Raw genomic sequence first — 13,478 nt, forward strand, 5'->3', positions numbered from 1 at the left:
CTGCACTGTTCACCCATTTTGAGACTGTCAGAAATCACTACCCCTTTAGTTTAGTTTAGTTCTGGTAGCAAAGCTAGAGGCCTCTTGAACAGTATTTTACTGTATATAATTGATAATTTAATGCAACAAAAATGAGTAATGATTGATTTTCTTAAAATATTTTGGAGGGGGCCTGTGGAAAGAAACTTGATGTTTTTGATGCTGTTGTATTATATAATTTTATTATGCTCTTGTAACTCTCAAATAGTAATCTCAATTATTTTCTATTCATTTGTTTTTCAGACACTGCTCCTTCCACTGTACCAACCAAAAGTTTGCGAGAAAGAAGGAACACTGACCTTCCTCTTCTTGATGTGCATGCTGTAACTAGAGAAGAAGGTGAAGGAATGGAAACCACGGACACAGAGTCTGTATCGTCTGTCAGTACCTATGTACCATCCTTAGAACAGCTTCTCAATACTCCAGAAATGAAATTTGGTAAGATGGCCATACAGTGGGCCATGGGAAGTTAGAGTTTGTTTCTAACGTATTACCAGAATCATTCATTTGGAATATGTTATAGCTCAGCAACAAATTAAATATAATATACAGGTGCGTTCCAAAAGTAATGCAATTATTTTTTTAAAAAGTAATTTATTGAACAGATTTGCACAAACACTTAAAATTCTTCAAAGTACTACTGTCCTTGGGCCTCTACAAATTTTTTCCAGCGACTCTGCCATGACCGGTACGCACCCTGGAAGGCATCTTCGGGGACCTCTCAGAAGGTCTTTGTCACAGCTGATTGGATCTCTTCTATGGACAAAAAACACGCCTTGTCACGAGTCCGCTGGTTCCGGGCCAAACACCAGGTGCCAACGCTGCCCCCCCCCCAATAGTCCTGACGTCGTTCCAGCAGACTTCTTTTTGTTCCCTCGGATTAAGGCAGCCCTAAAAGGAATCTGTTTTTCATCCATAGAAGAGATCTAATCAGCCATGACAAAGACCTTGCGAGAGGTCTCCAAAGACACCTTCTAGGGCGCGTACCAGTCATGGCAGAGTCAGTGGAAAAAATGTGTAGAGGCCCAAGGACAGTACTTTGAAGAATTTTAAGTGTTTGTGCAAATCTGTTCAATAAATTACTTTTTAAAAAAATAATTGCATTACTTTTGGAACGCACCCTGTACTATGCATTTAAAATATAACCAGTAGAGAAATTATTATGAGATATGTATACGAGTAATTGCTACTCTGTGTCTGAAACATTAGGTTACATAATATTATGGAAATAACCTTGTTTACAGTTCTCCGTGGATGTTCAACTGCTTTCTTTGCTGCACTGCTTTCAAATTTTGGAGAACGGCCTTGGTCTGGCTATTTTTATCAAAGTAGCCTTTCATTGTGTATGTTTCTTCACATACCATGTATTGGAGGTCTTTTGCATCGTCCATTTCCCAATTTTAATCATTTTAAAGTGCATGGACATCAGCTTCCAAGTATTCTGGGGAACATTGTGCTACAGTTAGAGATACAGAGGAGCAAAGAAGTGAACAAACCCCCATCTAAGTTTCATTTTGTGATAAAGTAACGTGTCTTATAAATCTCTGCTTTTCTTAAATTTATGGTGCCAATTCATAGTATTCTAAACAGATGTAGAATTTTCACATATTATTTTTATAATGCTGGCTAATGACAACATGACTAATATAAAGTATGTAATGTATGTATGTATGTATGTAAAGTATGGATAACTGATTAGTAGCATTCTGATTACTAAGGTTCAAAAAGGGTTTGCTTTTGATATTGTTTGCACCAGTGGACTTAAGTGTAAAATGCATACTATTTTTGGTTACAGCCATAAATTAGAATCCATAGAGTTTTTAAAAATGTACTCAGCTAACTACAAAATTGCTTTTTGTAAACAATTTTAGAACCTCCACAATGGGAGACAGAACTCACAAAACAAGAGTTGGTCCAGAAGTTAAATACAACATCAAAGAGTGCTGATCACTTAAGTGGATTGCTTCATGAGTCAGAAGCAACCAATGTCATCCTAATGGAACAAATTAAGGTTAGTAGGCTCGTACTTACCGTGCTCCAATTTAGATTTAAAATATATGTGAATTTGATGATATTTTGCTTTTATTTACACAACAAGAATTTACACTCTCTACTATCATGCCATCCTTTATTAGATTCCTATGTAAGTAGTGATCTTTATTAGATTCCTATGTAAGTAGTGATTCTATTGTTAGAAGTTTTTGGGCAAAAGTGGTACACAGGTAACTTGATGGATGGATAAGTAAATAAAATACAGAAGGAATGGAAGAGGTAAGAGAAGTTGCCCCTATCAGAGTTCTGAACTGGACTCCTTAAATAATGTTTAGAATCCTTCAAGGTAGTTAAAAATTTCTTAGGTTGGCAATATGCAAAGTTTGATTTGGTCCTGGTGTGTCATCCATTATGGTTTCAAATGAATACATATGTTAAAAACAATTATGGTTCAGGTTTTCAATGTGATATGGAATTGTATTTATAAAATGTAGAATTTGGCTGCATAGAGCCTGGAATATGCAAAGACAAGACACAGGCAAGAACATGAATCAAAGCCAGGGGGGGTGTAAGCCAAAACAAACAATTGTTCCTGACAATAGCACTCATACACCTTCCCCTAGTGCTTTACAGCACTCTCTAAGCAGTTTGCAAATGTCAGCATGCTACCCTCAACAATCTGGGTCCTCATTTGACTTCGGAAGGATGGAAGACTGAGTAGTCAACCTTGAGTTGTTCAGGATCACACTCCTCCTGGCTGTGAGCAGAGTTAGCCTGCAATACTGCATTCTAACCACTGTGCCATCACGCCTTTCCAACAACTCAAGAGAGGCTGGTGTATTTTCCCATCAGACAGGATGCTTGAAATCAGGAGGAACACAGTGCAATAGTTTAAGCCCCTGGCAGATTTGAAGATCATTGGTGTTTTCAATTAAAGTTTTCCTGACTGCGAAGGAATTTATTATATGAGAAATCAGGAAATGTGAGTTATATTCAGGGGCAGGATTGAAAAATTTAGCAACCACCTATCTGCCTGGTTGCTGAGTGAGCATGGCCATAGAAACATAGAAACATAGAAGATTGGCGGCATAAAAAGACCTCATGGTCCATCTAGTCTGCCCTTATACTATTTCCCGTATTTTATTTTAGGATGGGTATATGTTTATCCCAGGCATGTTTAAATTCAGTTACTTTGGATTTACCAACCACGTCTGCTGGAAGTTTGTTCCAAGCATCTACTACTCTTTCAGTAAAATAATATTTTCTCACGTTTCTTCTAATATTTTCCCCAACTAACCTCAGATTGTGCCCCCTTGTTCTTGTGTTCACTTTCCTATTAAAAACACTTCTCTCCTGAACCTTATTTAACCCTTTAACATATTGAAATGTTTCAATCATATTCCCCCTCTCCCTTCTGTCCTCCAGACTATACAGATTGAGTTCATTAAGTCTTTCCTAATAAGTTTTATGCTCAAGACCTTCCACCATTTTTGTAGCCCGTCTTTGGACCAGTTCAATTTTATCAATATCTTTTTGTAGGTGAGGTCTCCAGAACTGAACACAGTATTCCAAACATGGTCTCACCAACGCTCTATACAGCGGAATCACAATCTCCCTCTTCTTGCTTGTTATACCTCTAGCTATGCAGCCAAGCATTCTACTTGCTTTCCCCACCACCTGACTGCACTGTTCACCCATTTTGAGACTGTCAGAAACCACTACCCCTAAATCCTTCTCTTCTGAAGTTTTTGCTAACATAGAACTGCCAATACAATACTCAGATTGAGGATTTCCTTTGCCCAAGTACATTATTTTACATTTGGAAACATTAAACTGCAGTTTCCATTGCTTTGACCACTTATCTAGTAAAGCTAAATCATTTGCCATATTACAGACGCCTCCAGGAATATCAACCCTGGTATGGCTTACTCAGCCTTCTGCATCACGACAGGGGAGGTGTTTTTCCCTCCCCAGGCTCCGGAGGCTTTTCTCAAGCCTCCAGGAAGGCGAAAATGGCCTCCCCCGGGCTCCATAGGCCCTCTGGAGGCCAGAAATGTGCCATTTCTAGTAGGCCCATTTTTCTCCCTCACAGAGCTTCTGCGTGTTCTGTCTGGGTCACTACAGAAGCCAAGACCAACCCAAAAAGAGAAGCCAGACACACCGGTAAAAGGCAAAGGCAGTTTATAAAATTCAAGAAAAACACAGGTAACAGAAAATGTCCTTACAAACAGGAAAACGCTGTATCTTCAGATATATCCACGAAGACAAAAGTCCATGCAGCAATACAGGATTCTTGCTGCCAAGACGAGGCTGTAGATAGCAGACCTACACCTCCCACGGGTCTTCCAAACTGCTGGGCCACAAGCCAGGAACAGAGACGTCGAGAACAAAGCAGGACACCGTAACTCCAATTGATAACACTCCACATGGCTTCAAGGGCTTGCCTGCCTTTTAAACCCTGCTAAGGAGGACCACACCCAAACCCAGCTGTTCCTAATTCAGTGCTGATAATATTTCTTTAATTGCTCCTTTCTTTGATCTGAACGTCTCTGTCGCATGTCAATGACGGCTTGTGCGTCATCACCTAATGACTCCAAGCTACTGGCTGGGGAGAGCACCCCCCTCCCCGGGGCTCTCATGCTGTTCTCCTTCGTCCCATTCCTGACTTTCCTCTCCCCCGTCCGACTGTTCAGCCCCCTTCTCTTCGCTGTCCTCCTCCTCCGGACATGGAGCCAGCAGAGACACAGCTGGTCCCTGAGCAGCCTCAGGCTGAACCACAACACTGCGTAGGCCCTATACTTACTTCACATTCAAAACGGGCCATGTGGAGATTCCTGGGAGGGGTGGGATGGCCAGGGTCAGCCAATCCCTGCATCTACCATTTCGATGAACCAGATGTAAAATTAACATCAGGTTCATCCGAACCGACTGAATCCCACCCCTGGTTTTATTCCTTTTAGCCTGAGACACATAGCTAATGATTAGAATTCATAGGAAATCTATTCAGCAATACCTGAAAGACGACAAACTGATCCTGTGGTTCATTATTGCACCATATTTATCTTGGATGTTTTAACATGGAATATATTGTGGATTATTTTGTATTTTTCTAGTATAACTTTGCCTGATAAACTCTGTGCTTTCTTGTTTTCGTTCTGAGAAATACATTTCTTCAGGTTTGTTTGTTTTTTGTCATTTTCAGCTTCTTAAAAGTGAAATAAGGCGATTAGAAAGAAACCAGGAGCGAGAGAAATCTGTTGCTAATCTGGAATATTTGAAGAATGTTCTATTGCAGTTTATATTTCTAAAATCAGGCAGTGAAAGACAGAGACTTCTTCCAGTAATAGACACCATGTTGCAACTAAGCCCAGAAGAAAAAGGAAAACTTGTTGCAATTGCTCAAGGTATGCCAGTCTGTGTTGCTACTAGCATTGATAAAGGAGGGGAGACATAATAACATTTGCAACATCTGCAACTAATTCCAACCATTGTTTTCTTGTATTTGACACTGTTGAAAAAAGACTACTTAACAAAGGCAATGGTACAATCTAAAATTGCTACTTGTAAGAAATCATCTCTCGTCTACTTATGTTCAAATTATTCAAAATATTTAACTGTAGGTATTTCTTTTCCAATGATTTTTTAATTTATTCATTTAAAAACCATTGAGCAAAAGTGCCTTAAAATCATTATCTAATCAATCTGTGTGGAACAAGCGAGTATGTTTCCTAGCAGATCCTTGATATTTCTTGCTTAAATCTGCTGGATCTCTACAGCTCAATTTCAATTCAATGTTAGTCAGTAAAGGTGCTATCAGATGCTTCCTAATTTTTTGCTACCACAGGCTAACATAGCTTATCCTGCCATTGGTAATTTTTGTGATTCTAATCAAACGAATCATCCCCATTATGCACATTTAAAGTACAGTGTTCTCTTGACTTTCGTGGGTCCGACATTCGCGACAAGTCTATACCACAGTTTTAAAAAAAATTATTAAAAAAATACTCCGGGTTTTTTTGCATACCAAAGGTTTTCCGGGGTCGCCCGATGTACAATACTGTGCGTTTTAACTCTCCTCCTCCACTCCTCCACCCCAGCCATCCTGATTCTTTAAATAAAAGCTCTGCTTCCGTCCCAGCCTCCCAATCCCTCCCCTTTAATTCTCAGAGCGTTGGTAGGCTCCACTTGAAGCTGAGGCTTACTGCCGCCCGCCACCGCCACAGTGAGCTCAGCAAAGCCCCCAGCTTGCCACCCTGTGGGTTCTGGTGGTAAGTAAAACCAGGAATGGAGGAGGGAGGGAGAGGAAGGAAGGAAGGAAGGGAGCATCTTTACTTTGCAGAAAATTGACTTCCGCGGGCGGTCTTGGAATGTATCCCCCATGAAAGTCAAGAGAAGACTGTATAGTGTAATTAACTAAAAGTTTGAATTGTGCTCTATGTCTTGTCATTTAAAACTGGGGCTGGATATTAAAACCAATATGTGTTGTGTTGTGTTTTGTAAGGTGATGAAGAGACCCTGTCCCAGGCCTCTGGATGGGCATCATATTTACACAGCTGGTCCGGACTCCGATGAGTTTTCACTCATTCAAAATCGGCAGCCGCCCTGGGAAGAATTACAACCATAAGGGATGAAACATATAGGCGGGTAACTCTTGTTTGGGGTTTTCCCACAACTGCCCTTTTTGTTTCTTTTTAAGAAATAATATTCTAAATGAGATTTGTTGAAGGGCTTGGTGTAATTCTTGTAGTCTCAGTTTCTGACTCCTTTTTAGGTCAAGTATGGAGGTTTTCAATGAACTTCCCTCTTAACAAGAGCTATCTTTTTCACTGACTGGGGAGACAATTTTGCATAACATACTTTGTGCGACCATCATTCATCAAAATGAACCTGTAAGTTTTCACAGAGCAAAATTCTGTATGTTTGAAGACCTCACTCTCCTGGGGTGGAATTTCTGACAGTAGCAGGCTTCCACAATCTGCTATCCTCTAGTAATAGATTCAATACAACTTCTAAGACGTTCAGCCTTGGAATTCTATATGTTGCAGTTCAAAACATCTAGAGGATATTAACTTTGGCTGAACTACCACTTGCATTCTTCCTTTTTTATCAGTCTAGGAGAATATGTATGATTCAGTTTGGTGATCTGTGGTAAGCCTGTCGTTAACAGAAAATGCTGACTACGGACTTCCTATGCTGTTCAAAGCTTTATTTCTTTAGTACCCCAAACAAAACACAAAAAAAGAAAGATAAGATTTTGCTGAGCTTTAAAATGCTTATTCTTCTGGAACTGAAAGCTGAATGCAAAAATGAAGTGAACGTCTTCTGCACATTCACTTTACTTTAACAATAAGAAATTTCCCAAGCTTATTTAATGATTCTTTAGACTTCTTCTCTTGGGACAGTGTCTTGACAGATTATTGCATTTTCCATTCAATCCATACTTGAAAAAGACTAAAAGCAAACTTTTAAAAATCAAATCAAAAACAAATATGCATAATTTAAAAATCAGTTGGAAACTGTCGTTCAAAGGAAACATTGATACATTTCTTGTGTCAGCATCTAAAGGTAGAAATGATATTTTAGTATGAATGATAAATCCAAAATATAATTGCTTGGGATAATCTAAATTGAATGTTAGCCAAAGAAAAAATACTGAAATGTAGTTCTTATGTCAAGATACCATTTAGTCACATACAGATTTACTTTTGTGACTCTTGTTCTTTATCTGCATTCTGCTTCAGAATTGGATCTCTTTGTGTAATGTGTACAAAAAAAGATGCTGGCATGTATAGAATCTTGGATTTAGAGCTCATAAAATTTAAGATCCATTAATAATTTAAAATCCATTTATTTGAATAAATGTGATTGAAGCTGTTGGGGTGGGGGCAACTTATTGTTTACAGAATTCCTTGGTGTCCAGTTGTATGTGCTGTCAAATAGGTTACTGCTAGAGTCCAGCACAAGACCAAGATGGATTAAGAAACAATTATCTTGTTGTCTATAGGGAAGAAGCTGCTGATGCTATTGTGCCCTGTGTTATCTATGAATGAAATATGCAGTTTTGGAGATAACTGTTCTTGAGAGAAATGATTTAGTGCCTATTCACCATCTTTATCCAATGAATATCCTGTATCTGAAAATAGTGCAATTATTATATGGAAGAAGAAATATTTAGTTATTAAGAGATGACATTTTAATGGAAAGGCCATTTCAGAAATGCCTATTCAACAAAATATATTGGTCATCATAAGTTTTCATAGGCATTCAGATATACAGTTCAGGGGGGAAAACATATCTAGCCATTGAAGTATAACATGAGAATACAGCCCTTAGCTCTTTTGTCTAGTTCAAAACATTTCGACCATAAGTTATAGTGGCTGTCCAATTCCACCATTCTGAAAATGTTTGGAAAGTGAGCTCAGTTTAAGCATATAAAACATTTATCTTCAGTAATAATAATAATTTCTTGGTCATATCAGAAGTCTCTTTGCTTAACCTTGATAGCGCTGACAGTAAAAGAGGGAAAACGAAGCATTGGGGATGTTCAGATTCTAGGGGGTTTTTCATATGTGAGCCACAACTTTTGTCATCCAGATCTGCTCTAAATGTGTTGGAGGTCCTTTCCCAGAATTTTTAGCCAGTGTGGTCTCAAAGAATTGAAAGAGAATATCTGAGGAGCAACGAGTGGGAAGGTTGCTTGAAATGTTAAAAGTTTGTCTTTGACCTCCAGCAAATTTAGAAGAGACCAGTAATGATGAAAGATGTGGCTGACTTGTGAAGAAAGGCTGGGATCTGAACAGCCACAATGCTTAGCTTTCTTCTCCTACTATCAGTGCTATCAAGGATAAGCAAAGAAACTTCTGATATGATCAAGAAATGTCATACAATTATAAAAATAAACATTTTATATGCTTAAACTGAGCTCACTTTCCAATCATTTTCAGAATGGTGGAACAGGATGTGCCTCTTCCTTTTTAAAAAGTGTGAATTTCACAAGTCAATAGTTTAACTTGTTCCCTATCATGTACATTACATGCTTTAAATGAGAAGGAAAATCTCTGCACCATCATTAATAGTTTACTAATTCCAAAATTAGCATACCTGTAAACTTGCTACTGATTATTTCCTGATCTACACACTTTTATTAATAGCTGTGACAACATGAAATTGTCTTTTTGGTCATTTCAAATCCTTTTTTAAATAATTTCAGACTGTGAATAAATTATGCATATATATCTCTGTTTATTACTTTTCATTTTTGGTTGTATGTTTAGTATATTAAAATACAAAAACTTGTAAAATGTAATTTATTATCCACATGCCTTAAATATATTTTACACTACTGAGAAAGATTTTGGGTAATGTGACCAGGATTCCAAATTAAAATAATGGATACAAAATGTGGTATTTTGTAAACGTTTATTGAGCTGCTATTTTTAAAGTATGTAAAGCTGTTTCCAGAAAAATAGAAAAACAAAGTTAAAGGCAAAAGTTTTCCCAGGAGGACATTTTCACGTTCACTGGGTTTAGTGCAACTAAAGGGAGGGAGGGTGGGGGAGAGAGATCTGTGACTACTAGATGGTGCTGGGAGGTGACAGCATGTGCCATAACATGCAAATAACACATTGTACATATAAGGGTCAGACTTTACCGAGCTACAGTAGTTACATAATCATGTCATTTGTGTGCTGTTGTAATGAAAAAATACTGTACATTATTTGGACATCATTGTAACTAATATCATGGCCAGTGGCCACAAATATAGATGAAGGTCTACATCTATAAACCATCATCTCAATGGAGCAGAATATGTCGATTGACACCCTTCCTACAAGTTAGCATTCTGACAATGATGATAAAGAGGAGGCATACAGACAGGGGTCTCCAACCTTGGCAATTTAAAAATTGGGCACTTCAACTCCCAGGGGGACTCCAAAATTGGAGACTCCTGATGTAGAGGACTTTGTAACAAAAACATCCTTGTTCCACCACAGTATAACTTGTGTGCTTATTTTTCCAAATACATATATAAACATTCTGCCATAACCAGTGCAAAGGCCATTTTTTAATAAAAGGACAACTGCACCACTTGATTTCCCTACCCTAATTTTATTGTATTTCCTTTAAAACTTACATAATAATAGATCTGAGATTCATGGATGGCTGAGAATTGACTACGTTCATATTTCATAAATATTATTGGTTTATCTTTTCTAAATTGAAGGGACTTGATATTGTATTAGTTAATTACAGCAAGTCCCATAACCAAACTAAAATACTGATGTGGATAGACTTTCTCAAAGCCTAGCTACATGGGTGTATTGGTACTGTATTCTTAGATAAATAAGGAAAAGTCTTGCTTTTCTTGCCCTTTCCAGTTTGGCTCATCTGTCACTGAAGTCTCTAAAGAGTCTTTTTGAGCTCTCTATATGTGGTTTCTTTATAAAACATTGTTGTATATGTAGCCAAACTATTTGCCTATTAGAAAGATAATACCAGATGAAACATAATTTGAATGGATTTAAGCAACCAAGACAGAAGGGAGATGCCTCAATGCTTTTTCTTAATTTAATTGTTAACTGTTTTGGATTAGCCTACACATGTGTTTTCTGTTTCCTGCTGAAGCAAAAGCATTCAAAGTGGATTAAGAAGTGTCATCTAAATAAAATATGTTATACCTTCTGACCTATTGCATAGGTTTAATGTAGTAGCTTCCTATATATTGGAGTTGACTCCTCCCCTATGAGTTTATGCTTTAGCTCAGAAGTCCCCAACCTGTAGGTTGTGGCCCATTAGTGGGCAGTGAGTGGTTTGAAACTGGGCTGTGGGAACAGCCAGTGAGCTTGAATGTGCATGCATACTCTCACCTGAGCAATGAGAGAGCGCATGTGCACATGCCCTATTTACAAGTGCAGCTCTATTTACAAGTGCAACAAGGGTGTGTGCAGGATCGCTTGAAACTTCCATCTGTTTTTTATATTCTGTTCTGTTCTATTCTCCGCCTAAACAATAATGCTAGCACAACAACTTCAATACTGACTCCTGGAGAACCTTAAAACAGGAACACAAAAACGAACAAACTTTTAATCTTCTGCTGATACAATAAACAAACTTTTTATCTTCTGCTGATACAATAAAAGTATGGATCATGTTGGAACCACAACTGGAGATTCATGTGCACACGCTTGCTGGCTGCTTGTGCAAACCATCCAATCCCCCCCGTCCCCGGTCTACAAAACTGGGTAATTCCACTTTAGCTGATGGAAGAGTGAATGAAAACAATATACAGTAATCTACTATACTTATCCCAGGTAATCTTAGCACAATTTAGCTGCCTGTTGCATCTTTAAAAAAAGAGAGGAAGGCAATACTTTATATGAACCATCAAAGCTACACAGAGAGAGAGAAATATCACAGAATATTGAAGTTTTATCTAGAATGTTATAGCCCATTTTTAATCACCTGTGACAAATTAAGGATGGTACTAATGCAAAAATATTATATGGAAATACTGAAGAAACAGAAAATGTACGCTGCAACTATAGAGAAAACAGTTAACTTTTTTAATAGACCCAAATGGAAAATAATAGGATTCTACAATTAATTCTAAGATTATCACCAAGACAGATACTGTCTGTGGTCACCTGCATGCTTTAAAGTAGGGATATCAAAGTCTTGTCGTGATGGCAGCATCACGTGACATATCGGGATTTCCCCTCCCTTCGTTAAGCGGTATGGGTGTGGTCAGTGCGTGACGCATCTGGACTGTGGATCAGGAGCGTGACAGCCCTGTTTTAAAGGCTTCCAAGCATTTTGAAGTGGGAACTTAGCTTGTCAAATTCTCTTTCCCAAATACAGTAGTGCTCAACTTGTGATCATTTGTTTAACAATCGTTCAGTGTTATAGTAGTAAAAAAAGCAACTTACAACCAGTCCTCGAATTTCTGTCTATCGCAGTGTTCACCCACCCTGGTCATGTGATCAAACTTCAGGCGCTTGGGGACTGGCATATTAGGATGGTTGCAGAGTTCTGCATCATGTGATCACCATCAGAAACCTTGCTAGGGAGCTTCCGATAAGCAAAGGCAGTGGGCGGAAGCTCGATTTGCTTAACAGCCACGTGATTCATTTAATGACCACAGCACAAAAGGTTGTAAAATTGGATGCAACTCACTTAACAACTGCTTCATTTAATGATCCCAATCATCACTGTAGGTTGAGGACTACTTTTACCACTTTCAACAGGATCACTTGAAACTTCCATCTGTTTTTTATATTCTGTTCTGCTCTATTCTATTCTCCTCCTAAACAATAATGCTAGCAATACAAAATACAAAAATAAAAAATAAAAGAATACAATACAAAAACGAACAAACTTTTTATCTTCTGCTGATACAATAAAAGTATGGATCATGTTGGGACCAGTGAAAAATGATACAGTTCAGATAGGCACAAATGGTTTTGTAAAGACAGTAAAGTTGCCATTCCGTGGACTTGACTAAAGTAAAGTAACTGTAGACTACATCTAGACTAACTCTAGACTACATCTTTTTGAATTTGCACAAATTTTTTGGTTATTTGATACTTATCAATGTTAGCAGGACTGTAGTCCAAAATTGTTTCCATTATGTTTCCCATCATCTTGGGATAGAGGAAAAAATAGTATAAGTTCTGGCATCATTTTAAAAGAAAATGTTTCAATGCTTCTTCAAACTGGAGGAACTAAAGAACAATAGCCCCAACTTTCGTTACAAAATATTCTTTCAGATTGCCTTTCTCATGCATCAAAAAGCACCTGAGATATTTAAGGATAAAATGGATTTGAAGATACAGATGGAGATGGAGTATACATTACAATATGTTTTGCTCGCATGGGGCTATGATATGTCAGTTGTGATTTACTGACTTGGGTTTATGTGTTTTTTGGATTCTTACCAAATGCCTACTGAGAACATCAGAAGCTTCCAATACTGCACAGCTGCATAACTTTGACTTTGTGTCAAAGTTACTGGATTACTGCCATAAATATTCTTAAAACTAATGTGTTACAGTGGCAGAGCAAATACTACTGAAATACAAGTTACAGTTTTCTATCTGTGAGCACATCATTAATTATGCTAATATGATGTGAGCTCATCTAATATACTAATATAATGTATTTTAGGCTTGTGGAATGCTCATCTAATATTTTAAACAAATAATTCTTTAATACTGTACTAATACAGGAATCAATATAGAACACTGAAGGTTTGTTTCATGGATAAACATTTTAAAATATACTTTGGATGGGTGGGGTAATAAAGGGCAATATTCCATTTGGGCTGTTTTGTTTTGCTTATTTCCAAGGCAACCGGCTGAAATAAATCTCTTAAGATCTTTAGTAAAGTTCAGACTGAACATTGGCAGTGAATCAGAAAGGAAGTCAAAGTGATCACTAACATACCTTTG

At 37.8% G+C, this 13,478-nt stretch overlaps 1 protein-coding gene across 1 annotated transcript in view; it reads left to right on the forward strand.

Annotated features, from left to right (window-relative positions):
* The window catches only part of GCC2 (GRIP and coiled-coil domain containing 2), a 44,649-nt gene extending 35,218 nt beyond the window's left edge, over nt 1-9,431 (forward strand). The window contains exons 20-23 of the mRNA XM_070751079.1: nt 283-477; nt 1,911-2,050; nt 5,234-5,435; nt 6,533-9,431. Coding sequence (XP_070607180.1) covers nt 283-477; nt 1,911-2,050; nt 5,234-5,435; nt 6,533-6,603 — 608 coding nt within the window. The 3' untranslated portion in view covers nt 6,604-9,431. The remainder of the gene's footprint in view (nt 1-282; nt 478-1,910; nt 2,051-5,233; nt 5,436-6,532) is intronic.
* The last annotated feature ends 4,047 nt before the right edge of the window (nt 9,432-13,478 follow it).

This window comes from Erythrolamprus reginae, chromosome 4 (genome assembly GCF_031021105.1).
Source record: "Erythrolamprus reginae isolate rEryReg1 chromosome 4, rEryReg1.hap1, whole genome shotgun sequence".
NCBI lineage: Eukaryota > Metazoa > Chordata > Lepidosauria > Squamata > Dipsadidae > Erythrolamprus > Erythrolamprus reginae.